The sequence below is a fragment of the Helicoverpa armigera genome, chromosome 3 (genome assembly GCF_030705265.1).
Source record: "Helicoverpa armigera isolate CAAS_96S chromosome 3, ASM3070526v1, whole genome shotgun sequence".
In the NCBI taxonomy this organism is placed as follows: domain Eukaryota; kingdom Metazoa; phylum Arthropoda; class Insecta; order Lepidoptera; family Noctuidae; genus Helicoverpa; species Helicoverpa armigera.
In genome coordinates, this window is record NC_087122.1 from 1,353,265 (window position 1) to 1,379,805 (window position 26,541).

At 38.0% G+C, this 26,541-nt stretch overlaps 3 protein-coding genes across 6 annotated transcripts; 1 reads left to right on the forward strand and 2 right to left on the reverse strand.

Annotated features, from left to right (window-relative positions):
* Positions 1 to 47: 47 nt before the first annotated feature.
* LOC126053581 (ribonucleoside-diphosphate reductase subunit M2) lies at positions 48 to 4,005 on the reverse strand. Its single transcript, XM_049836036.2, has 6 exons — positions 3,815 to 4,005; positions 3,482 to 3,715; positions 2,837 to 3,072; positions 2,415 to 2,643; positions 1,501 to 1,719; positions 48 to 695 (listed from the first exon to the last, which is right to left on the reverse strand). Exons 1-6 carry the CDS (start codon positions 3,875 to 3,877, stop codon positions 543 to 545), a joined length of 1,134 nt encoding a protein of 377 aa, XP_049691993.2. The 5' UTR covers positions 3,878 to 4,005; the 3' UTR covers positions 48 to 542.
* Positions 4,006 to 6,333: 2,328 nt separating this feature from the next.
* On the forward strand, positions 6,334 to 13,281 carry LOC110381839 (COP9 signalosome complex subunit 2). 2 transcript variants are annotated; one of them, XM_049836034.2, is made up of 8 exons: positions 6,334 to 6,504; positions 6,837 to 7,031; positions 7,364 to 7,489; positions 8,138 to 8,317; positions 8,852 to 9,026; positions 9,620 to 9,758; positions 10,076 to 10,408; positions 10,830 to 13,281. In XM_049836034.2, exons 1-8 carry the CDS (start codon positions 6,451 to 6,453, stop codon positions 10,972 to 10,974), a joined length of 1,347 nt encoding a protein of 448 aa, XP_049691991.1. In that variant the 5' UTR covers positions 6,334 to 6,450; the 3' UTR covers positions 10,975 to 13,281. The 2 variants fall into 2 exon arrangements, with proteins under 2 accessions (XP_049691991.1, XP_049691992.1); XM_049836035.2 differs by having other exon boundaries at positions 6,335 to 6,504; positions 8,150 to 8,317.
* A 279-nt stretch (positions 13,282 to 13,560) lies between these two features.
* On the reverse strand, positions 13,561 to 26,391 carry LOC110381841 (arrestin domain-containing protein 4). Of its 3 annotated transcripts, none has more exons than XM_049836048.2 (7): positions 26,218 to 26,391; positions 25,685 to 25,870; positions 25,352 to 25,468; positions 24,398 to 24,615; positions 22,896 to 23,078; positions 15,226 to 15,411; positions 13,561 to 14,833 (listed from the first exon to the last, which is right to left on the reverse strand). In XM_049836048.2, the coding sequence occupies exons 2-7, from the start codon at positions 25,803 to 25,805 to the stop codon at positions 14,666 to 14,668; spliced, it is 993 nt and encodes a 330-aa protein (XP_049692005.1). In that variant the 5' UTR covers positions 25,806 to 25,870; positions 26,218 to 26,391; the 3' UTR covers positions 13,561 to 14,665. The 3 variants fall into 3 exon arrangements, with proteins under 3 accessions (XP_049692005.1, XP_049692006.1, XP_063899551.1); XM_049836049.2 differs by lacking the exon at positions 26,218 to 26,391 and adding an exon at positions 26,060 to 26,197; XM_064043481.1 differs by lacking the exon at positions 26,218 to 26,391 and adding an exon at positions 26,017 to 26,188.
* Between the last annotated feature and the right edge of the window lie 150 nt (positions 26,392 to 26,541).

Genomic DNA, 26,541 nt, shown 5'->3' on the forward strand with positions numbered 1-26,541 from the left:
GGTGGTGCAGAAAGACGAAAGAAAGGATACGGAACGAGGAATACGCATTATGTATTGAAGTTAAGATTTTTTATTAGAAAAAAATACATTATTCAACACACTTAAAATACATAAAGCACAAAAGCATTTTACCATAAATTCGAAGTAAATGCGCTCATTATTATTATTATCTATCACAGAATAAATCATCTTGAAATGATTCCATTTTCCTATAAAATATATTAATGTTTAAGAAATTAATCTAGTCATTATATCTATTTGCATTAAGGTACAAAAATAGCAATTTGAGAGATTGCATACTTAATTATAAGGAAACCCTCGTCATGCACAATTAATCGTCAAACCCTTATTCACAATCGTCACACTTAGAATAATTTTCATTACAAATAATGTTACTGGGATTTGTATAATGATCTACTGGGACCAGTATAAGGCATTTGTTCCTGCAAACATTCTCCACTTAATATAACATTTGATTGGAATCAATAATACTGTCACTGAGACTATTGCGTTATTTAGATATTGTAGTCAGTATAATCAGTCTAAAATTCAGCGTCAAGTGTGAATACATTGTCCATCTGGTTGGCCATAACTCCCCACTTCTGGTACTCGCTAACTTTCTTCTCAAAGAAGTTGGTCTTACCCTCCAAAGATATAAGATTCATGAAGTCAAATGGATTCTTGGTGTTGTAGTGCTGTTGACAAACAAATACAGTAAGATTAAAAACAAGTACAGTTTAGGTCATATCAAATTCATATTCATTGAAAAACATGTAGCGGCTACATTGTAGCCCATATCTGAATGACCTGATTGTCCAAATAAGCCGTTAGAAATGACTGATAGCGATAAGGCAGTCCGGTCAACATTATTTTGCTAAATAAAACAGGATATAATCTAATGATGTGGGATGTTTTTTTTACAATTTATATACAGTAGAATTCATATATAACGACTTCGCTTATAACAACTAATCGGTTTTAGCGACGATAATCTTTACTCAAGTTAGGTTTCGTATATAGGTACTAAGACAATATAACCGTTTAGTGCGACTCCGGTTTAAGCGACCAACTGCTTATAGCGACCAATATTTATTATAATACGTCCGGTTAAAACGACACACGCGCAATGTTTTGTTTACCTACGCACTCGCACCCCCGCCCCGCGTTCGTATCGTTTAAACCTTCCCTGGACCTCTACAAACATTCTAAAACCAAAATAAGCCAAATCGGTCCAGCCATTCCGGAGTTTTAGTGAGACTAACGAACATCAATTCATTTTTATATATAAGAAGAAGAAGATAATAATATGTATTCGTAAGTTATGTATGTATGTACAAGTTAAGTAATGTACTTAAGAAATAATCCGTCCGTTTTGTGCGTCGTCCGGTTAGTACGACATAATATCGTCGGTCCCTTGAAGGTCGTTATATCCGGATTCTACTGTATATACAAGTTAGGTACTAAGGAAAAAATGAAAATATAGAGGATTTGGAATGTTACCTTTTCGCCAATAAGTTCAACAAGCAGTCTATCGGCGACGAACTCAATGTAGTCAGACATGAGCTCGCAGTTCATGCCAAGCAGCCTGACAGGCAGGGCGTCTGTCAGGAATTCCTGCTCGATGACCACGGCATCCTTGATGATGTGCAGCACGCGATCCTTGCTCGGCTTCTGTACCACGTGCTTGTACATCAGGCACGCGAAGTCTGTGTGTAGGCCCTGCACAAACATATACATACGTTAATAAGCTATTGTTTTCTTCAAATGGATAGATATTTCAACATAAGAGTTAAGTTTTATGGTAAGGGGTATTTTACTTTACATCGATTTTGTACATTTCCTGTATGTAATGCTGCTGGTTTTACATATTAACAGATTATACAAGCATATCATCAATCAACTAGCTGTTAGCTTAGACTCAGTGAGAGCTTGTTCATTGTAAAAGCATATGTTCCTAATTGGACATGTTTCTCTAGGCTTTATTAGATTACTGGGCTATCTTTTTCATACAAGTTACACATGCTCTTGTTTTGATGGAATGAAACACCATTAAACAAATAACTATAAAGATAAGAAAGCTAATTTTAACTAAAACCTGATAAGCAAAGGTAAATTGAACTTATGTGCAAATGTTATCAATAACATCACTATGTGCAGACTGTTATGTCCCAAGATAAGCTTTACGTGACTCTTTGATACTACAGATAACCCTTATTAGTGAATGATAGATAAACTTCAGCAAATTCCCCCTTTTAATTATTTTGCGAGATACCATGACATACTTGTCATGGAAATATTATTTAATTTAATGAAGATGGTTGACCTACATGTGGAAAAATTATTTATAACAATTGTATTTTTAGTGTGGACCAAACCTATAATAATGATTCTAATTTTCCTGTAAATATACAAACCTCATCTCTAGAAATCAGCTCATTGCTGAATGTCAATCCAGGCATCAATCCGCGCTTCTTCATCCAAAAGATTGATGCAAAACTGCCAGAGAAGAATATGCCCTCAACTGCAGCAAAGGCAATGATACGCTCAGCAAATGTGGCTGACTTGCTGGCAATCCACTGGAGGGCCCAGTCAGCCTTCTTCTTCACACAGGGCAGGGTTTCAATAGCATTGAACAGGAAGTCTCTGTACAAGGAAATAGTCATTGTAGATACAATGGAAGCTTTTGTAATACCATGAGTCATAGTTTTTATAAGTACCTACTGTGTAAACAATGTTGAGTAGGTAGCTAGAATTATATCTATTTATAGATTGCTTTAATGCTATGGTCAACTGAACAGCAAGATAAGTATGCTACTAAATAAGTAAGATAGCTTACCTCTCCTTAGGGTCTCTAATGTATGTGTCAATGAGCAAAGAGTACATCTCAGAGTGAACATTCTCCATAGCAATCTGGAATCCATAGAAGCATCTGGCTTCAGTCACTTGCACCTCTTGAGAGAAGCGTTCCACTAAGTTCTCATTAACAATGCCATCAGACGCAGCAAAGAAAGCCAGCACATGTTTGATGAAGTGTCTCTCACTGTCCTTGAGATTCTCCCAGTCTGACATGTCCTGAACAAAACATGAAAATATGATGGCTGAGTACAAATATTATTATTATTATATACCATGTTGTCAATTAAGCATTGCAGAAATTCAACAATGTTGCAGTTTAATGAACTCTATTTATAATGTACTACATTAGTATAGTTATGTTGAAAGTGCTATTACTACAAAAAGTAATGCTGTGAAATTGCGTCATATTTCTTATTACTGTTACTACTTTAGTTCGTGGGAGGCGAACAAGTTGCGACTTGTCAGGCTTAAGCCCTGGGATGACTATATAGATTCCTAAGGTAATTTTCCCAAGGTGGTATTTAATGATGAATGTAAACAACGTTGAGGTTATCATATATCATGCATGTCAAATAGAAAATGCATTATTATTGGAGTTATAATTAAACCTAAGATGTAAACAAACCTTGGATAGATCGACTTCCTCAACGGTCCAGAACGAAGCCTCTGCCTTCTTGTACATTTCCCAGATATCAGGATACTGTATTGGGAATATTACAAAGCGGCGAGGGTTGTCTCGCAGAAGGGGCTCCTTTTGTGGGTCAAACTCGACCACCTCCATATTCTTCCCTTCTACATCCATGCTTTCTCCACTCAAATTTTCACTGCGTTCGGCCAAAACATTGTTTTTTACCGGAGACTGTCAGAAAACAAAACAAGAAATAAGATTCCTGATGAATTAACGTCACAATCACAGCTATAAGTACAGCTTGCGTAGTATATGAACAGGAAAACTAACCTTCAAATGCACGCTCTTTCCAAATTCATTGTGCAGGTTTTCTTTATTAAAAACTGGAGGCATTTTTATGTATTATATTTATAATTCCAACTTCACCAAAAACACAAATTTTTCAAGCGATCAAGTTAAGTCGAGCAAGTTCGCGGCTGCAAATGTCGAATGCAACACGAATAGAGATTGCCCGCTTTTTTACTTCATTGAATTTCCCTCCAATATTAATGATCGAACAGATGGGTTCCGAAGTACACGTTACAATCAATTGACGTAATTTTAACCTATCACAATAAATTAAATTACGTAACTAACTTTTTCTTTATATTGATTTAACAAATCAAAATATAAACAGTAGCTTTTCTGTCCAAAATAAACAGTTTTGACCGTGATGCAATTATGTTTTATGACAAAACAAATTTGAGAATTTAACTGAATAAAGCAATGTATCATTCATTAGCGCGATTCGGAACGACACTTTGTTTACAAGTTCATTGACCACTCAGAATAGAGCAAATAGAAAAGAGCGGTATTTCATTTGATACGGTTACTATTAATTTTCACGTGAATTTGAATGCTAAGCTTCTTGCAAATAGCATTTACGTACTATCAATTTTGACTTGAAATAAAGACAAAATAACTTCCCATACCAAAATATATAGAAAAATGGTCAATTTTATTTCCCGCCCAGGCTGATTATTTAAAACGGTTTTCTATTGGTGATATTTTCAACCAATCCAAAACTAGGTCAACTGTCAACGTTGCCTTCAAAGACAAAGAAATTATCATAAGGCAGGAAAGAGGAGGAAAAGAATATAGATGGAAAACATTGCGATTCAGACAGCCATTTCACGTGCGCGCAAATACGTGTACGTCTCGCAGGCGTAGATTAGGCTTCTAGGGTTAAAGTGGGTTCCAGTGGCATTTGATTTTCATTAGTAGTGAGAAGCCAGAAAGTCTGATAATCAGTCTTACCTAACTTAGTCGGTTGAAGATGTCAGATAAAATAGCAGTGTATTCGAATATGAATAATACTTTGGGAAAGGCCTTCGAAAGAGCTCCCAGATATTTTCGAGGCTGTACGAAAACTTAATGTTTTTTCATAGTTTTCCTAAGTTGGCTACGCAGTTTATTTTATTATTTTGTAGGAAACCGGATAGCGCTCGAATACGCGTAGCCCAAACCGAAAGTAGGTATACGCTCAGTCACTCTCAGAGAGTTTACTGATTTCAGTTAATTATCTACAGGATTTGTCACAATGGATAATCGTGTAGACCTACACATATCACCTGTGTTAACTGCAGAATATGCGTTAGTAAATTATCCAGTTTCACCATTGATTTTGAGAACATTGAAGATATAGATGATAATATAATATTCTGGTATATAACTGCTGGTTAGGAATAACAAAAGATAAATTCTACAATATAAATAGGGTGCAGTACCACATATATCTAAAATGTACGCAGTATATCTAAAATGCATAGGGGTAGTTTTGGCTTAGCAGCGCTTTTTTTTTAAAGTTTTAAAGAGACTCAGATGACGAGAGATAATGTCCAGGTTTTACGCAAACCTCATTGAACTTTAGTGTCTCATGGATAAAGTAGGTACGGAATATTGTAAGTGAAGACTGAGGGCAAAATCATATTTTGATTGGGTCTCTAACAGAACAATAAAATACTACAAAATAAAGATGTGTTTTTGTACATGTACTATCCCTCCCTACATACTCACTTATTTACTTTCCCTATGTACTCCCGCTATAAAACCTTCTATTGGTTCCCTCTACATACTCTTATGTAGGCAATCTATGCTCTCCCCCTTTCATCGGGAAGTATGTAAGGAAATGTCTCATTTACTCTTCCCATGTAATCCCTAATTTACTCCCCCTGTGGCCCCTTTTTCAATTCCTTATGTAATTATGTATGTAATCCCCCGTGAATTCCTAGCACTACACCTATCTACTTCCCCTATGTGCGCTATGTATCTTCTTGTGTTATACGATAGTACGCCTGAAATTATCAAATATAAATGTTTTAAATTTCCATCCATATTTAAGTCCATTTCCATGATGTATAGTGTAAGGTGGAAATATTAATTAGTAGTCATCTCATGGGCACAGTAAGATTTGCCTGCAATCTTAACAGGGTCCCTACTAAGAGTACTTTCTCTTTAGCGTGTTTTTCCGCAATAGCCGCTGGACCGCAATAGCCCGATCCAAGAGTTGAGTCCGTAGCCTTGAGCACGGTAGATAAGGAGATAAAGATGAGACTTATTTTGAAGACTGCCTGAATTTTTAGTTTTTAATGGGCCATGACTACGCCATGGTCCGTGGATGTTGTTTTAGTGAGATCGACATGAATTCATGTTTGGCTAAAATTCTTGCTTACTGAAGCTACGATCGACAGCTCAGAAATATTTAATAAATAAATTGTGCGTTATGTCTTTTTGTTTGAATCGAACGAGTCGGGAGTCGAGCTTCGATTGCTCGTGTGTATATCTGTGACTGTGATGTGAACTGATGTGTCACATTTTTAATAATGTCAAGTGTCATGTCATTCGGGAAATTAATAGCCTAAAAAATACGCTTTTGTAATTTGTGAAATAAAATTGTAAAATAAATAAAATAGGAAAGTTTAGCAAATATGTCGGATAACGACGATGATTATATGTGCGAGGAGGAGGAAGATTATGGATTGGTATGTAATTTATACTAATACTATCAATTTGGCAATGTTATTGTGTGTAGTATGACGTTTTAGCGATTTTATCCAAAATACATAGCTTTTATCTTGCTTTTGTTGTGATCGGAGTTTGTTAACAAGTCCTAATGCCGGCTTGGTAGAGTTCGGCTTAATGGCATCTATCGCATTAATCATCCACGAGGTTCGCCTTGACAAAATTTCTCAGTGAACCTTGCACGAAAATCAGTATATTACGATATCTTGCAGTCGCAAACATGACAGATTCAGTCCAACTAGGTAAACAGCTTGCCTGTACGTGATAAATTTAAATATGTGTGTCTATCCAGGAATACTCAGAAGATAGTAATTCGGAGCCAGATGTTGATCTAGAGAATCAGTACTACAACAGCAAGGCGCTGAAGGAAGATGAGCCCCAGGCTGCTCTGCTTAGTTTTCAAAAAGTCCTCGAGCTGGAGGGAGGGGACAAGGGAGAATGGGGCTTTAAAGCTCTCAAACAGATGATAAAGATTAATTTTAAATTGGTGAGTGTTTACTTATTAATATGTGTATTGTATTATTTATATTTTTTGTTCTTGATATATTTTGGTATAGCAAGGTCACAGCTCATTTTGTTGGTTAATCAGTTATGAATATGAGAAAGGGTTTTGATGCAAATGAGCATAAAAACATTCTAACTCCATCTAGAAATCTTTGTGCAAATTAGGTTGATAAATCAGAACATTTCACACACAGCCAGTTTTCTCCAGTTTTTATGTGTTTTTGCGGGGAAGAGCTCTTCAAAACTCTCAACACATATCTGTCTGTTAGATTTTTCTGTACCACCACCTAACAATAACTATTTATTCTTTTGCAGGGCAACTTTACAGAAATGATGTCCAGGTACAAGCAGCTGCTGACGTACATCAAGAGTGCTGTCACGAGGAACCACTCGGAGAAGTCCATCAACTCCATCCTAGACTACATCTCTACTTCTAGAAATGTAAGTTTTGCTATTATCTGGATCAATCCGGATACATACATTTCTTGTTGGCAACTTTCCACCATGCCTCCAAGCCAATAAAATATTTGTTTTTTGGGTGGCTTTGTTTACATACAAATTATGAAACAGATTAATTGAAAAAAAAAAACAATGCAAATTTTTGTGTTCTGTCTCCAAGTGGGGCAATAAACAGTAGATTTGGCATGTGGTAAAAGGAATTTCTTATACTAAGGATATATCTTGGGGCATCATTGTTATTTGATGTCTACCAGATTTTTCTCTCAACTTTGTGCCAACACCTATAAATCTATACTAATATAATAACGAGGAAACAAATTTTTTATTTGTTTACACCTTAAAGGCTTCTGAACTATATACTGCACCAATTTGCAGAATTTTCTTTCACAGCTGGAAAACTACTCTCTTCCTGAGTAACATAGGCTATATTTTATAACTGTATGGGCAGTTGGTCGTGGGTAAAACCATGGAAAAACGGCTAGTCCTAGTCTTCCATAATCATCTATTACAAAAAAACAGCTTGACAAATAATTTCAAACTCACAAATCAGTACCATAATAAGCTAGTTTTAGTATGGTAGGCTAGCATTCAGTATGGTATGTTTATTAGTATAAATTATGTATAAAACAGTGTTCGCTACAGATGGAATTGTTACAAGACTTCTATGAGACCACTCTAGAAGCTCTCAAGGACGCTAAGAACGACAGGCTATGGTTCAAGACTAACACGAAGTTGGGCAAACTGTACTACGATAGGGGCGACTTCAATAAACTGGCTAAGATCCTCAAGCAACTGCATCAGAGCTGTCAGGTGAGATCAATAACATGGTATAAATGCATACTCTTTGTTTAATATAGGATCAGTGCCTCAAGGTAAGCCAAGAACTTTGAGTGAAGTCTAAATAGAAGGTCAGTGAGACATGGTCACTGTACAATGGTGACATGACAATATTGCTTGTTTAAATTTGGATAGTGCTGTGTGGTGGACGAGGTAAGTAGACGAGGACCTGTGTATCTGAGTTTATAAATTTAAAATAATGAAAAGGTCTATCAAGCAGATGTCAGATTTGCAAGGTACAGTAAACCCTTGTAAAAATTGAAAGGGGGATGACGAAGTATCCATGTGTTTTACATTCTTACAGTTTACAGCAAGGTAACGTGAAAATCAATTGACAATAGCGTTGAGGATCAATATTTTTTTGCTTACCTACAAAGATCACCACTAGGTCTTATTTCCAAAAGTATTACAGACAAATTCATTAAATGTTCACAGCAGAAAAAAAATTGCAAAATGTCCTTATAAAAATGTTTTGCTAAAATATACACGACGTATTTCTCACTATAGACTGACGAAGGCGAGGACGACTTGAAGAAAGGCACTCAGCTGCTGGAGATATACGCGCTAGAGATCCAGATGTACACCGCTCAGAAGAACAACAAGAAGCTCAAGGCGTTGTACGAACAGTCGCTGCACATCAAGTCTGCTATACCACATCCGCTTATTATGGGTGTTATTAGAGGTAACTAATATTACTGAGATCGCCCGCTGTGATCCGCGAAAAGTATTGCATAAACATGTATACAAAGTACTTCTGGTCCCACTTCCCTGTATACATTATGCCCTATTTCCATACAAGATTTTATCTCAAAGTCTCTCAGTCCAGCCCTTCTAGTGTTCAAACTATCTCATAGTTTGTACTGTGTCTTTGCATCAATAAGCAAGAAGGGATACCATTGTATGTCTTTCCATACGTTCTTCCATGATGCTTCAGATTTTTCTAGAGTGTTTCATAGAATTTTCTCTAAAATATTGCTAATCTAAACACTCATTATACTCATTAGATCCTACCGTAATAAAATTATCCGCGCACTTTTTTTTTGTAAACATAAAAGTACGCGTCAACGTAAGTCCACAGCTAGCATGTTTTCACGAACAAAGGTTGGAACAAAAGGAACGTCGGGGTACCGAATTTTTCAAAAGATTTACCGCGATCTTGGTACATTAAGGGCTTAGGAAGGAACATGATGGGTTTAAGTCAGTAAGAGTCTGTCACCACAGTAGGAGAGCAGCTAACATCTAAAATAAAATTGCAACCATCTTTGTTTTGTACAGAATGTGGCGGCAAAATGCACTTGCGCGAAGGTGAGTTCGAGAAGGCTCACACGGACTTCTTCGAGGCGTTCAAGAATTACGACGAGTCCGGCAGCCCGAGGCGGACGACCTGCTTGAAATATCTCGTATTAGCTAATATGTGAGTATCTGGTTATAAGGAAACACATAAAATAACATAGTATTATTGAAAAAGTAGCATAAAAATTATATTTCAAAACAAAAGTGTGTGACTGACAAATATTTTACCATGTAAAAATCATCATCATCTCTAAAGCCTTTTCGAATCTAACCCACACACTCATGCCTGTGCTCATACTTGAGAGGGTGTTTCTTTGCCCACCACGACTCAACCATACAAATACACATAAATTTAGTAATGAACAATCTGCTTTGCAAATAATCCTGCTATGTATCCCATGTGCACATCCTGTTACCATAATATTTTGTTACTTCCAGGCTCATGAAATCAGGCATCAATCCCTTCGACTCTCAAGAAGCGAAGCCTTACAAGAACGACCCAGAAATCCTAGCCATGACAAACCTCGTAATGGCTTACCAAAACAACGATATTAACGAGTTCGAGTCTATTCTCAAGCACAACAGGAACAATATAATGGACGATCCCTTCATAAGAGAACATATAGAGGACTTGCTTCGTAACATCAGGACCCAAGTGCTTATTAAGCTGATCGGACCTTACACTAGGATTCATATACCGTTTATATCTAAAGAACTGAATATCGATGAGAAAGAAGTCGAGAATTTATTGGTCACGTGTATTTTAGATAAGTGAGTAGATGTTTCTATTTATTCTATGTTATAGATTAATTTACCATATAGTTATTAAGTGCTTGATTCCCTAAATACATCGTAAGTTTGAGATTATGTTTTATGTGCAATAAAGAAGTATCTTCACGCGCAAAGCGGCTGAACAAAACTTTGAAATAATGTTGATTATACACAAGATTTATACTCATGGGAGGCAGGGAAACCGGTGGGGAAAGCTTGTCTTTGATAAATTCGGTGATGAATGAAAATAAGTTGTTACGCTAAATCTGCTGAATCAATTGAGATGACATTTAACATGGAGTTAGCAAGTGCCGTGGAAACGATTATAAGCATTTTTATCCAAATGCGAGTCGCACCTCAGAGTCAAACGAAGTTGCTGTTGAAACCTAGAACTTAATTAAATTATTATTTATATCCCCAGCACTATCAGCGGTCGCATCGACCAGGTAAACTCAGTGCTGGAGCTGCAGTCCGGCGCCCGTGGTGCCGCGCGCTACTCCGCGCTGGACAAGTGGACGGCGCAGCTGTCGTGCCTGCACCTCGCGCTCGCCAACAAGATGGCGTAGTGCACACGGAACTGTGGGTGTGGCTGGAGGGTTAACTACTGTAGTTGAGTCACTTTACTGATTTGAAGTTGTGTAGTGTGGGGCTCTTGTTCACCACACGATTGAGGTACGAATTCGCTGGTTACCGATAAAACGTTAGTTAGGTATCTGGTAGTTCTACCTACCAGATAAAGGCTGCTTATAAAAGTTATAGTTTATGTGTCAAATAAATTCCTAATAGGCTATCAGAGACTTTGTCAGTAACCAGTGAAACTTACCATTAATATCGTGAAAATCTACATTTTACCATATGTACGGAGTAGTGACAAAACACTAACCGTGTGATATGGGTCACTGTAACAAATGTGCCGTGAATAAGAGGTCTGACAACGAGTACCCAATTTCAGAGTGGCAAAGTTATTTGTGCTGTAATGGCGGAATAATACTTTTAAGTATGAGTTTTCGCTGCTGGTTGAAAGTGTGATGATCGTGAATGAAATTTGACAATTAACTAGTGCCAGATTTTTTTACAGTTTTTTGTTGAGTGAAAACTGATATTTAAAAGTGTTTATCCGCTAATTGAAAGATGCAAATGCTTTTAAAAATGTTGACAGATTATTGTGTAATACTATTTTAAAGGCGGCTGGCTACCGTTAGGTATTTACCTTCTAAATGTCATTAAAGCTAAATACATAAAAAAAAAACAAAACTGTTTAACGATTCTCAGCCGATAAAATTAGGAGATCAATATTTCAACAGAGCAGAACAACAGAATTTCAACAGAACAAAAAAGTCAGCGGCCCCTTTAATTTTCTTTTTTGCATCAAAATAATACCTGTCAACATCATTTAAAAACACCGAAGTCTTCTATACATAAGTCTCCAGTCACACGTATAAGCTTCTTGGGCCTTCCGCTCGTGAAGTGGCGCGAACACGACTCTGTACGACGGACTGCACGCGCCATCGTACAAACGCGGCCTAACGACCGAACATATACACAATATCGACCGAAAATTAACATTCAAAATTATTGAGCGTCCTCCGTACTGTTCGCGAAGTTTCTCGGAAATGTTTATCACAGTTAATTATGAAGGAATATAGCGAGGCCCGAGTATCCCTCCCATAGGGAACAAAATGACGAGCGGAGATGTCATAACAGAAAATCTAAAAACCTAGCTTCTCCAAAATGCAGGTTTTCTGGGGTCGAGGAACGTAACTGGCTCCGCCCTGATACAGCTTCTTTGGGACCAGCTAATTTTTTTTTAAACAGAAAATTACGTTATTTGACCCAGAAGAAGGCGCCTGACCTACCTACATACCTTTCTCCGCTCGTCTTTCCTTCCACACTCTCGTATTCGGGCAACTTCGCGAGTAGTCTGGAGTTCGCTTTATGTGAAGGTTGTGGTCTGCAAACTCGTCCAACTTCTTTGTCTATGATATTTTGGCGCCCAACCTGACTATGTACATACAGTGCGCGCGAGAATCTAGTGTAAATCGCCTTATTCGATGTCTCTCGGATTATGTAAGAATCATGCACATAATGTAATCGACCACGTCCACAGCAATATATAGAATACCTTTAGTTACTATTCTATGTCTAAAATTCCTTGTATAAAAGTTGTAAAATAGATAGAAATCTAAATTATTACCCGTATTTTGTCATTAGCCTTTTCTGTGCTCTGTTGTAAATTGTGCAACGGCAGGCGGTCAATGTTTACAGATGATGTTCTGAAAGATTTTTATGAATACATATTTAGCTATTATTGACGGTTATTTCAAGAAGATACACAATATGTTTCGTATCCATCAAGATCCAATTGCGACAGAAAAGAGTTGTGATAGCGTTAAGGGCGTAGTCGACATTGAGTTCCAAGTGACGGTTTGTACGAAAGTAATTGTGAGAGAACTTTACTGTATAGTCCGTTTTCGTATCCAATTGGATATTCACATCTATCTTTTGTGACGTTGGTTAAAGTACCCTCTAGCTGTACAACCAGACTGTTCTAATATCACACAAAACTTATTTTATAAGAACTTGCGCTGTTTAATTTTGTAACTTTTTAAGTCTCGATGTATTGGCGAAGCTGCCTCACGGATTATGTTAAGAATGTAACTGATCAACTGGAGTCGGAGTTGGAAATGTGATATTGTATATGGATGCGTGTAGTAATATATTTGTGAATAATGTAATATTTGTCCGCGGAGTATAAAAAGACATCGTACAGAGGCTCGGTATGAACGCTTGTAATTATTGGGAACAATGGCTGAACAACTGAAGAACACGCCTCATTCAGTGCAGTGTTATGCAAATACACGATTTCAAGTATATTATATGGTTTTCATTTCGCCTAAATACCATAGACGGGCAAATGCAGCAACGACGGGAAGAGCAGCATGTTTTTTTTTTAAAGAACCGAGAACCCTTCACAACATTGAAGTATATTAACTCCTAATTTCAGTTGTAATCAAACTCAATTGTTATCTTTCATAACTAACTAAGAAAGCACAAGGATCTTCAATTGGTATTTAAACATAATCTGAAATATTTTTTTCCGTAACCAAGTTACGTGCCATGAGTTCAGGAGGTGTCGAAATAAAACCAATAAATAATAGGTAAATATTTATAATAATTAAATTGCTTACAACTAAATTAAATGGACGGACCGGTATATCACAGGTTAGTTATATACATTTCCATTAGTATACATTCGTTACCAAACTTCTAAATAATAGGAATTAATACTTCACACAGATTCCACTTTCGGTATCTAAAGTTTTCTTTGTTTACACAATATTTTTATAATTTAAATATCAAACAATTATAAATTTCTACATTTTCCAGAAAATATCGTTTAATATAATCATATTTTCTCCCCTAAATAATCAACGTTTTAAAAAACTTTATATACCGAATTTTTAAGTCAAACATTAAAATGGCACTAGAGATTAAAATATTAGATTCAAATGCGTTTTAAACTGGCTCATAAAATTTCGAAGAAAATTATAATTTCATAATAGAGTACATACAACAGTACAAGTACTTTCTGAAAAATAACAATAAAATGACTGTTAAATAATCAGTTATAATAATATTAATTTATCTTACAATTACGGCAGTGTATAATTTTGTATAAGTGTTTCCTTTAGTGTTATTAGTTAAAAATCAATTCCTTTTGCAATATTTTTTTACGTAAGTACTTCATAATAACAGTCTTAATTAAGTACTATAAACATTTCGTTGCCTACTATAACATATTCTCGCATATTCGAAACTGATACATATAAAATCTAGCTCAACTATATAAAAACTAACTCTTCTTAAAAATAAGGAATGTCCGATATAAATGTCGTGTTTTCATGTTCTTATTATGCACCTACTAAAATAGGTATATAGTTTGTCGTATTTTCGTGGGACGTACATACCCCGACGTTTCCAAAGAGGGCGTAATCCCAATATTTTATTGCAATATAGTACTGAGATTCTATATTTAGATTTCGAAACTACAATCACGACTTTAATACACAAGTTTGATATACTATTTTTTTTACGAGATTTGAGCTTCATATTGTTTACACACTTGACTTTACTACCTACAAAAAAGTCGTTCGTTCACCTTCAACAAAGACAAAAAGAAAAGAACGAATTCCTGCTACTCATACAAATGTTAAGACTTTGCGTGCATATATATATTTTTTATTATGTATTTGTGTGTCAGTTTGCAGGCTTGTCGTGCAGCCAGGCGCGGAAGATAGGCAATGTGCTGGGGTAGTGTGTGGGTGGCTGTGGTTCCTCCGTCTCCTCGCGGAACGGGTATGTGCCTATCAGGATCGGTAGTTGCAGCTTCACCTCCTTTTCTAAGCTTTTAGGCTCGATTATGAACTGTAAAAATAAAGTTATTTTTATACAGATTGCTTTTCGTTGTAAAAGTCGTTTCGAGAATAGATCTACATAACTAAGTGGCTAGCTAAGTAGGTATCTGTATATGTACTGATTTCCTCACTGCAACGCGTTTATGCGTATGCGCAAGTGTAATATTTTCCCGAACAATCCACCAGTTGACGGGTTTACGGGTTTTTTATTTAGCAGTGGATGGGTTTAAGTTGGTTAATACACAAATTTTGAAGCTGGTTTAATTTGTTGGTGGTTGAGAAAAGCAACTCACTATTTTCTACTAAGATTTTTATTGGCGTCAAGTTGAACACTGCGCGATTTGGCACACTTCTACACACTCTACGGGATATCTTTATCTACGAATAGGTTGCAATACTCACAAAGACATCATAGTGCACAGATATAAGATGGCAGCCGCGCAGGTTGGTGGGCGGCAGCGGCGGCACGTACAGCAGCTCGTGGCGCCACGTGTCGGCGCCGCCGGGCCGCGTCTTGCCGTGCGTCAGCGACGCTAGCTCGCGCACCTCCTTAGCCGCCACCTTGCCGTGCGCTGAGTATTGGATCGTCTGCAATTATGGGCAATATTAGGCTCCTACTCCATTGGAAACTCTCGACATTGTCGGTACGTTTGTGCTGCTTTGTAGAAGCGTGAACGCTCGTAAGACGCCAATGGGATAAGAGCCTGATCAAGCTTGACTACCTATATGAAAGGTGACACGGAAATTTTATATTAATGGGGTTTTTCGTTTTGGATGGCTTCCCCCTCCCCACAGAACAGCTGAGTCCTAAAAAATTTACAAACTATTTCTTTTTAGGACTTCTGTGTTCGAGGATCAAAATAAATCTTTCGAAAAGTCCGTCCTTACTATGCTGACGGGTTATGAGACTGGCATAGAACGTGAACATGGCATAGATAGCGTATGGACGGCGAGCTATCCATTTCTCACTATCCAAAAGCCATGTGCATAAATATTGAGTACCTAGGTACTATTGGCTAGACGGATAAAAAACTTCGAATTCGACATTATCATCATTAGAATGATGAGCAAATAACAAAAAAGTTCATTTATCGTGAGCGAACAAAAAAATCTTATTGAACAAGGCCTTTGACCGATAGGTCGTGATCGTGACTTCAAATTATAATTCCGTCGATATTATGCACCGCAAAAACGTTAGGTAATAAAAAGCGAAAAAACGGAAATACCGATGCATCATGATTTGCTTCGTCGAAAAACGTGAAAGTCCAGTCTTAGTGTGCGTTCGCGCAGCGGAATGTTGTTGAATTTAAAGATTTTAATTATGCAGATAATTAGTGTAACACGTCCTATAATTGTGTATGGTAAATAAAAATTTGTGTATGCAGCCATTGTGGAGAAATTCACCAAAAACAGATTCCGCTGGGCGAACGTTGGCGAACGTTGTCCTGGCGGAACTTTTTTTAATCCATAGACATTAGATGAAAAGAGATGTGTCCGAAAATTAGTGTGTATTTGTGTATAATTGATTATGTATGAATGAAATCAGTGCATGCATAAACTTCGGAGAAATTCAAGTTTCCGCTACGCGAACGTTTGGCCATTAGCTAGTTTTCATATAAAGCGCTTACATAGAGAGCTGTAGATTTTTACATACGTTGTTTTGAATTTGTTTATATTTGTTTAAAAAAAATATTTAGAAAAAGTCGTAGGGTTTAAAAGATAAAAATATAAACGTAAAATACACTTATTAGGTCTTAGTTCTTAAAGTATGCAGTTTGGGGTCTAGATTTTCACGTTTACACAAACCTTTTAAGTGTCTCCAACATGTTGCCAAGTATCAATGATGTTCCGTTAGTAATTAAAAAGTTATAGGATATTTTACCATGAACAGATCACTGTTTACATAGCAGTCGAATATCACGACGTTCTAAAGGAATTGCATGGTAAAATGTATGCCAATAATTAGTTTAATCATTCAACTATTCACTTGCAAAATTTCATGTCATTAAATTCAGTAATTAAAGAAAGACAATTATAATACTGACGGAGCATCGAAACCCTACATAATCCGACCAAGTTCGGATAGCTACAAAAAAGCGGCCGTGCCATTGTCTAAGCAACGTTCTTAACTTGGTAGGTTAGTATTTATTAATTTGGTACAGTTGAGAACACAAGCGTTAGGAAAAAATAAAACAATTGCATATCTTGATTGAAAAATATTTTTTTAATAATACCCGGGAATCAGTCACTGAAAAGCAACAAGAGGGCAACAGGGACATGAGCGGCTGAGAAGGGTGAGGATACCTCGGCGGACTTTAAACGCAGATCACGCGCTCCCTGTGGTTCCAGCATCACCGGCCCACTCGCCACTTACCACGAGGCACCTACCCTCCGAGCATTGCTCTAGCGACTCCACTCTGACCGGCCGATGAAGGCAAGCCAAGAGGCGGGAGACCTATCCCCCGTCATGCTTCACTCCGGCAAGCCGGAGATGGGGGACAGTATACTCTCCCTGGAGCACTCGGATATATAGCCCCGCGGGGTCGCTACTCCCCGTCATCCGCCTCAGATGTCCTGCGGGGCGTATTATTATTATTATTATCGAGGTTTTTATAAATGTATGTCTCTTTTTGACCTCGGGACTACAGAGTCCCGGATTTTTGGGAGGCGAACGTGGGGCCGAAGCCAACACGCTGAAGCCCTTTTGAGACAACTTTAATGAAATGATGACACAAAACCGACGATTATCCCTGTATACACTATAGAAATGTACCCAAGGACAATCCTCGGTTCTGTGCTAAACTATTGCTAACTATGGATGAAAACTACTTGGGCTATTGTGATGGGATGCTAGTGGACTAGGAATGGGGAAACTACGGGAACTATGGCACCTGCCGATAACAATGTAATAAATACACGTAAAAATGGCAGGTGGAGACTCGCCAACTCACTTACTGGGCCCCCGGGAATCAGTCACTGAAAAGCAACAAGAGGGCAACAGGTAAGCAACAAGAGGGCAACAGGTACTTTTATTATCGAGGTTTTTATTATTATTACTTACATAAATTACTTGACTACGTGATTAAAAATAACGTTAATAAATGTTACGTATTTTAACTAAAATGTCGTAGATAGTGGCATTATTATTAAAAAAATATTTTTCATTCAAGATATGCAATTGTTTTATTTTTTCCTAACGCTTGTGTACGCAACTGTATGCATGCACTGATTTCATTCATACATAATCAATTATACACAAATACACACTAATTTTCGGACACATCTCTTTTCATCTAATGTCTATGGATTAAAAAAAGTTCCGCCAGGACAACGTTCGCCAACGTTCGCCCAGCGGAATCTGTTTTTGGTGAATTTCTCCACAATGGCTGCATACACAAATTTTTATTTACCATACACAATTATAGGACGTGTTACACTAATTATCTGCATAATTAAAATCTTTAAATTCAACAACATTCCGCTGCGCGAACGCACACCCAGTCTTATGTGCTAGTTTGCATTACATGTTCAGGCCCGCCGTAAGCGGGCGTGCAGCGCGTGCACCGCACGCGGGCGGCACGTCCTAGGGGGCGGCAAATCGAGCGACCTATCACGTACTATTAAAAAATACAATATCTTTTTACCAATTATTTGATTTCAATATTTCCGAACACAGCAATAGCGCTAAGAATATTACTTACACTGTCGGTTTCAGTTACATTTGTTGATCATTTTCAAAATTAAAAATTATTAAAAACGATTTAAGATCAACAATTGGCGAAGCGTGGGGGGAGAGAGCATTGGGGCAAATGCCCTGGGCGGCACTATTTAGGGGGCGGCAAAATTAACCCATACGGCAAAATTAAACCATAATTACGTAATAAAAAAGCTGTTAAGTCGTGGTGGCCTAGTGGGTAAAGGACCAACCTCAAGTATGAGGGCGCGGGGTCGATCCCAGGTCAGGCAAGTACCAATGCAACTTTTCTAAGTTTGTATGTACTTTCTAAATATATCTTAGACACCATTGACTGTGTTTCGGATGGCACGTTAAACTGTAGGTCCCGGCTGTCAGTGAACATCCTTGGCAGTCGTTACGGGTAGTCAGAAGCCAGAAAGTCTGACACCAGTCTAACCAAGGGGTATCGGGTTGCCTGGGTTACTGGGTTGAGGAGGTCAGATAGGCAGTCGCTTCTTGTAAAGCACTGGTACTCAGCTGAATCCGGTTAGACTGGAAGCCGACCCCAACGTGATTGGGAAAAGGCTCGGAGGATGATGAATTACGTAATAAAAATATTTTTACTAAAAATAGATGAGTAGATTAGCAATAAAATTTCAGAAAAACCGCCCTCGCTTTGGTCGTCCCCTATCAATTTTGACGGGTTCATCCTTAGCATCCCCAAAAAAATTCGCGCTAGCTGCGCTCGCGCCTCCATGTCAGATATCGCAGTCAGTAGCGGTTTTAGGGTAGGGCGCGGTTGGGCGACGGCCCAGGGCGCCGGATATAAGGGGCGCCGCAGGCGCCCCCAACCAATCCTTGATCAGAATGTTACTCCTATTTTTGTTTTAAATTTCATCGAAGATTGCAACTTACAAGAACTGTATCCAAATGAATGGATAGCATCAGGGCCATCTTAACCTATGGTGCAGCGTGTGTGAATAACCCGGGCGCCGCGGGCTCAGGGGCGCCCAAGGCGAATTTGTGTTTAATTCCGCGTTAAATTTGAGAAATTCTCGAAGAAACACTACTTTTATGTCCCAAAACTCAAAAATTTTCGCGCTCGCTTCGCTCGCGGTTTCCTTGCTTTACACTTCGGTTTTTTATCACATATAGCTACTTTTAATGTCCCAATACTCAAAAAAAATCGCGCTCCCTTCGCTCGCGGCTTCTTCACTTCACAGTCGCTTTTTATTATATATGTTTAGGACTTTTAGTGATCCAAAACACAAAAATTTTCGGGCTTGCTTCACTTTACAGTTGTTTTTATTTTTCAAGATTTTTTTAGTCTACCTTAGCAAAAAGGGAGCGTCGTTTTTAAGTTCTTTAATTAATAAGAAAGTAACTTCTAGTTTCCATATGAACTTTCTTATTTACGGTACTACTTTAAGTCCCAAAATTTTAATACATAGGCGCCATCGTCAACAAAGAGTTATGTACGGGTAAAATTTTAAGTAATTTTTGTTTTGAGTTATAAAATATTACAAAAAATTTCGCGCTCGCTCCGCTCGCGCAATCGGAAGACATATTCTAGTTGTTTTGCATTCACCAACCAGCAATAACTTATGTACGATTGGGCTACATTTTACGTAATTTTTGCTCCGACTTGTGTACTATAAAAAAAATATTCGCGCTCGCTTCGCTCGCGCAATCGGTATCTACATACGTCTCTATTTTTCGTATGGGTTTGAATTGCAGTTGGAGGGCGCCGTAGAAATCTCGCCCAGGGAGCTGGTTGAGTTAAAACCGGCACTCATCGCAATTTATCTTTGTTTAATTGTTGTTGGCATTCAATTCCGAAAAATCATTTTTCGCGCACGTCCCTTATAGCTTTTTGTTCACTTTCGCTTTTTGTGGTATGTTTACTTCATGAAAACTCTAAGGAAAAAATCGCGCTCGCTTCGCTCGCGGCTTCATGTACATTTGCACTTCATTTCTGTGTATATCTTACTTTCTGACTTTGCTTTGTTAATTTACAGTGGTTTTTATTTGTTTTGTGTCCTATGACTAAATAAATTTCGCGCTCGCTTCGCTCGCGCTTCCTTACACATAAATTATGTCTCATGCGTTGACTTTTTCAACGGGAAACCCACCAAAAACCATTAATAACATATTTTACTGAAATTAAACATTGCTATAGATATTTAAGTTCGTTAGTTTAAGTTACCCATAATCTGTTCTAAGTACTTTGATATACATTATGTTGGTACCTACCCATTAATCACAATCTTTCAATACATAGGGGCCACTTGGGTAATGAATGATTGCACTGCATTCATGCCCTAAGCAATTGCTTAGTCTGCTTATGGGCTAACCCAGGACTTCTTAGGTTACTCTAAGACTTGAGCATTTCAAGTAAATAAAAAGTTATGTGTAATATATGTTATGTACCTATTGCAATATTTATGTATCCAAAAGGAAGTGCGTTTTCTGCAATCAGAGCGGTGCATGTACATATTTTTTTCCGTTGGACAAGTAAAATAGATATGAATGGGCGGGTGGGTCTGGACCGCCCCTTATATATTTTTTGACAATAATACGTAGTCGTAGGGCGGCATAATCGGTTTTGCACGCGGGCGAACAAACAGCTAGCGGCGGGCCTGTACATGTTTTGTTTTTGTTATACAAACCTACTTGTATCAATAAGTCTGAAGCAAGCGGTATTTCCTGAAATATGGAAATTAACTCGGGTTGTTCCGGTACCAAAAGGAAGTTTGAAGTCGCAGGTGGAGGGATACAGGCCGGTGGCTGTGCTATCAACTGTAGCCAAGGTATTCGAGTCTGCCATACACAAAGCAATACACGAGCAGGTAAGTGCGCAACTGTCGGAAGCACAGCACGGGTTTCGACTTAAAAGGAGTACCACCAGCAATCTCCTTAGCCACATGGCTCATGTGGTACCGATAGTAGACAGTGGGGGGCAAGTCGATGCCGCTTACTTCGATTTTAAAAAAGCGTTTGATTTGGTGGACAACGACGTGCTTTTAACAAAGTTAGCGGCCGTTGGTTTTACACCACATTTACTAACTTTTTTTGCCAGCTACATGAGAGATAGGCAGCAATATGTTGATTATGCGGGGCGTACATCACAACCTTATTTTACAAGATCTGGAGTTAGTCAGGGCAGTAATCTTGGACCTTTAGCTTTCATACTAATGATTAATGACTTACCAAAGATAGTTATAAAGGCAAAATGTCTACTGTTTGCTGACGATCTTAAACTGTCCCTAGCTATTACCGACGAACAGGACTGTGAAGTGCTTCAGGAGGATATCGACAGAGTAGTGAACTGGAGTAAGCAGAACCTTTTAAAATTCAATGTGTCGAAGTGTCAGACTATTAGTTTCTCTCGGTCGCGCAAACCTGTCCTCTGTGATTATAAGGTGGACGGAACACCGATGCCTAGAGTCACAGAGGTCAGGGACTTAGGGGTTCGCCTTAACTCGGGGTTAGTGTTTCGTGATCACATAGTGAATTGTTGTAAAAAGGCATTTAGGAATTTAGGTTTTACTCTTAGGATGGTACATAATTTTACTAATATTAAGGTTATAATAGCATTATACAACGCTCTAGTCAGAAGTCACTTAGAATGTAACGCAGTCATCTGGTCTCCACATGAAACTAAATATAGTATTATGTTGGAGAGAGTGCAAAACAAGTTTATTAGGTATCTTTATATGAGGTATTACGGGGTATACCCGTTCTATCCCTTAATGTATCCCACTTTGTTTATACTGGGAATGGTAGGATATAACGAGCTGAGAGTCAGGAGGGAACTGGCACTCATATCGTATTTAGTCAAAGTGCTAAGAGGTGTAATACACAACCCCGATATTCTGGAGCAAGTGGGCGTGTGCGTCCCGGACAGATACGTGTGGCGACGGCGCCGGCCGCCGCTGCTGGCCGTGCCGCGGGGGCGCACTAACTTGCTCGGAGAGGCACCGCTGACGCGCGCACTCCGCACCATGAACCTCATAGCAAATGAAATTGACCTATTTTGTTGCTCACTGAGCGAGTTTGAAAGAACCACAGTATTTATTATTAGTTATAAAACATAGAATTAGATTATTAAGTGGAATTGTTTTCCAGTAGTTATATTATGTATATATAGAATTAAGTTACACTATCGAATTAGATTTAATCTGTAAGGATAGTTGTAAGAGAGGAAAAATAAATAAATAAATAAATAAATAAATAAATGTTTATGCATTATCTTTTTTTGACTAGGCAGGTTTCGTAGCCCTTCAAAGCCCTAGCAGCAGAATGTGATAATATAATGACTAGCGATTGGAGACCAGCCAGCTGCTCAGGACATAATATAGTTCAAATGCATAATGATATCCCATTATGTACATACCTCAGTAAGCGCAGCCCTCGTAGCCTTAATAGTAGTCTTAGAGTTATTGAGCAGGGTCGCAGTCAGCACGATGCTCTCCCCCGGCACGTACGCGCCGCGGTCCAGCGCCACGCCGCACGTGACGGACCCGCCTCCTACGCAGCCCACGCCGAGACGATGTTCTACGCTGCATTCGAACTGTTGCTGGGGGATTTTGGGCCTTATGTATTGGTGGTTAAGACTGCTGTTTTTTTAGATTAATGGTATATCCTTCTCTGTGTGAGAGGATACTGGCATTAAATGCCCAATGTTACCTACCAAGGTACTACTGTGCCCTATCAAGGTCCACAATTGTACTTAGCTTTAAGCCTATTTTGACACCTTGACAAACTTGTGGAATCGTCTTGTGGGTCGTGGTGGCCTAATGGGCAAAGAACCAACCTCTCGAGTATGAGGGCGCGGGTTCGATTCCAGGTCAGGCAAGTACCAATGCAACTTTTCTTTCTAAGTATATCTTAGACACCAATGACTGTGTTTCGGATGGCACGTTAAACTGTAGGTTCCGGCTGTCATTGAACATCCTTGACAGTCGTTACGGGTAGTCAGAAGCCAGTAAGTCTGACACCAGTCTAACCAAGGGGTATCGGAATGCCCGGGTAACTGGATTGAGGAGGTCAGATAGGCAGTCGCTTCTTGTAAAGCATTGGTACTGGACTGGAAGCCGACCCCAACATAGTTTGGGAAAAAGGCTCGGAGGATGACAAACTTGTGGAATGCAAATAAATGATACGGATATGGAAGCTTGTGTGCCTAGCAGTGGGACAATAAAGAAGGCTGTGTAATACATAGGGGTACATAGAGAGTTGATAAAGGTACAAGTACATAGGGATAGTATATGAGCGAGTTCTTAGTGGGAATACATAAGGACAGTATTGTCCTTATAAAGCGGCAGTACATAAAGAAGTAAATAAGGAAGTAAATAGAATTAATACGTAAAAAAGTACAGAAGGGAGTACATATTTGAAGTACTCTATCTTTGAAATTAGGTTCTCGAAGGGTCCAAAGCCAAGGTCTGTGTGTTACTTAGCTAGCCTTGACACTACGAACAGAGCTTGATTTACAAACATTTATGGAAGTACGCAATAATCAGGGGATGCATGAGTGGTTCTGTAGTACCCAGTGCACTCACTGTGACTAGGCACAATATGATGTTACGAGTTTGTTCCGCTAGTTAGATATCAGTGTAGGATATCGGGATATCTTTATTAGTATGTTAACAGAATTGCAAATACACCCAGAAAAAATTGACGTTAGAGACTTGAAAAACGAAAAATCTGCCTAGTAATTTCCGAGATCAGAGAATTAAAGCAAAAAGCTCTTCAGCATAATTATTGGTATGAATGTTACAGGTAAAGTCAGAAACTTCTGGATCCCTGATTTATGAGCTGACAGAATTGAAAGCCATACAAACAGATCAAGTTACTTTCGCATTTATAATTTTAAAACTTAAAATTAATACTCACAGACAAAACAGGCGGCTCCAAATTCAGGTCAATAGGGTTCATCACAATGAAAACCTGCTGGTTCTTATGAGTCAGGCCATTGGGCTCTCTCAGTGCTGCCTTACAGTAGTACTGGACCCAGCCGTGAGTGCCGAGGAAGGTGGACGGTAAGCCCATCGGCAGCCCCAACTTGAAAGGGAAGCTGTGGATGCCGGGGGATAGGATTGATGTGCCGTGACCTGTGTATGGTACAAGTGGTATAGTTGCTGATAAACTTAATGGCGGCTTGGATATCGCGCGTGTCGCATTTTCGTTGCAAGGTTATAGATACATGAGCGTAATTGGAAACTAATTGCGACTCGCCATTTTTGGCGAGGGCTAAATTAAACTTATTATTAGATTATGATTTTCATTTCTATAGATAGGGTAAGTTTTTGTTGGATATTATATAGTATTTAATAGGCTCTCACTCAGTTGACTCCTGATTTATTTTCCTAGTGAAATATTTCACCGCAACAGATTCAGCATTTATGTAAAGTTGCTAAAGAATGATGTAATCAATCAAAACAATTTCATCATCATCATCATCATCATCAGCCTATCGCAGTCCACTGCTGGACAAAACAATTTACTACATGTTAAAATACAAATTGTAGTTTTGCCCTTGGGCAATATGTACTGTGAAGTCTTAGACACCTTACAAAAATAAATCATACGCCTTGTATTGTCTTAACCTTTACACTTCAAGTCAATATTTACACTAATGAAGGTTGAAATTTATGTGCATTTTTGTCTTAACAACTCACATTCTTCATGAGTTTGTTAAATAGAATAGAATGTGTACTTTTATTGAAGAGTATCCCAATGAGCAGTGTTATTGTACTTTTTTATTATAGTAAGTTTTTTATTCCGTAAATAGTCTTGACACTGGACCATGTATAGTCTGTTTCGTGAATATACAGAGAAATAACATACCTGGTTCACCAAGAAGTCTCATTCTGAAGTCAATGTAATTCTCCTTGTCAAACAGCCTCTCATGTCTGCCAGAACCAACTCGCACAACACCCTCGCCAATAACATGGAAGTGTAGACCTAAACGCATTCAATTAAAGTTTATAATTGCAACAAAAAGTGAAGGAAATGTTGATCTAAATTACATTTTAACTCAATTCAAAACAATGAAACATTTGAGTTAAGAAACATACAATTAAGTGATACTACTCAAAGTTTAATTGTAATAAAACTGTGTTAAGTATTGTTACAAAACAGCTGTCTGTCTCTTATTTACAATTGTACAATAAGTCTTACCTAATACTGGTGTGTCATCTTGCAACTCCATTAGAACTTTCCCAGACAAGAATTGACCAGGAAAATATAACAATGATGTGTTGTCAAACACTATGAGGAACTTTAGCAGTTTGCGCGGCATTTTGACTATTTGCACTCCAAGTTAGTAATAAATTCGTCTTCTGATTACTTTTGTGGTAATGCAAACTAAAATAAAACAAATATAAAATGTTATTAAACAGTCAATAGTTGTTATTTATAGCATTGTAAACAAATGTTATCGACTGTTTATTATATAATTTAAAGCCCGGAAGCATTAACAATATTCCTCAACGTTTTCACTTAACACTAACTTAAGTTTTTTATTTTATGTATCAGATGAGATAATTCTAAAACCTTGTGGCTATGTGATAGTCACGCCCACGACGAGTCGACAATATCTCATTAAAGTTCTGCCATCGTAGGCTGTGTACAACAAAGTTGAGAAATATGTTAATCGAAGGCCATCAACTATGACCACGACTTGTACCCACACATAAAATAATGCACCATACCTTGAACGGTTTTATGAATGAAATCTATAGCAAAATATCACAAATTACTGTCCACTTTCGTTAGAAACACTGTACACTTATTTTTGTTGCCTTTTTGTCAGCCGTAAAGTTGCTAAAATAAAGTTTGATTCGCTAACTTTACCTACTACGGAAACTTATTTTGACGTTTCCGTGCGAAGAATTTCTGAACTTTTTGTTATTAGAAGCGTTCAAAAGTATCAAAATTGTTTAGTGAATTTGTAAATTATAATAAGAAAACATATTATACAGAGAAGTAATGTAATAAAGGACATCGCTTGATAAAGAGATGTACTAATTTAAGTA

Coding starts and splice junctions, on each gene's coding strand:
- LOC126053581 (XM_049836036.2), bottom strand. CDS start 3,877: ATGCCTCCAGTTTTTAATAAAGAAAACCTGCACAATGAATTTGGAAAG. Junction 3,716..3,814: donor GAAAGAGCGTGCATTTGAAG/GTTAGTTTTCCT, acceptor GTTTTCTGACAG/TCTCCGGTAAAAAACAATGT. Junction 3,073..3,481: donor AGGAAGTCGATCTATCCAAG/GTTTGTTTACAT, acceptor TGTTTTGTTCAG/GACATGTCAGACTGGGAGAA.
- LOC110381841 (XM_049836048.2), bottom strand. CDS start 25,805: ATGCCGCGCAAACTGCTAAAGTTCCTCATAGTGTTTGACAACACATCA. Junction 25,469..25,684: donor AGATGACACACCAGTATTAG/GTAAGACTTATT, acceptor GAATGCGTTTAG/GTCTACACTTCCATGTTATT. Junction 24,616..25,351: donor GAGACTTCTTGGTGAACCAG/GTATGTTATTTC, acceptor TACCATACACAG/GTCACGGCACATCAATCCTA.
- LOC110381839 (XM_049836034.2), top strand. CDS start 6,451: ATGTCGGATAACGACGATGATTATATGTGCGAGGAGGAGGAAGATTAT. Junction 6,505..6,836: donor AGGAGGAAGATTATGGATTG/GTATGTAATTTA, acceptor GTGTCTATCCAG/GAATACTCAGAAGATAGTAA. Junction 10,409..10,829: donor GTCACGTGTATTTTAGATAA/GTGAGTAGATGT, acceptor TTATATCCCCAG/CACTATCAGCGGTCGCATCG.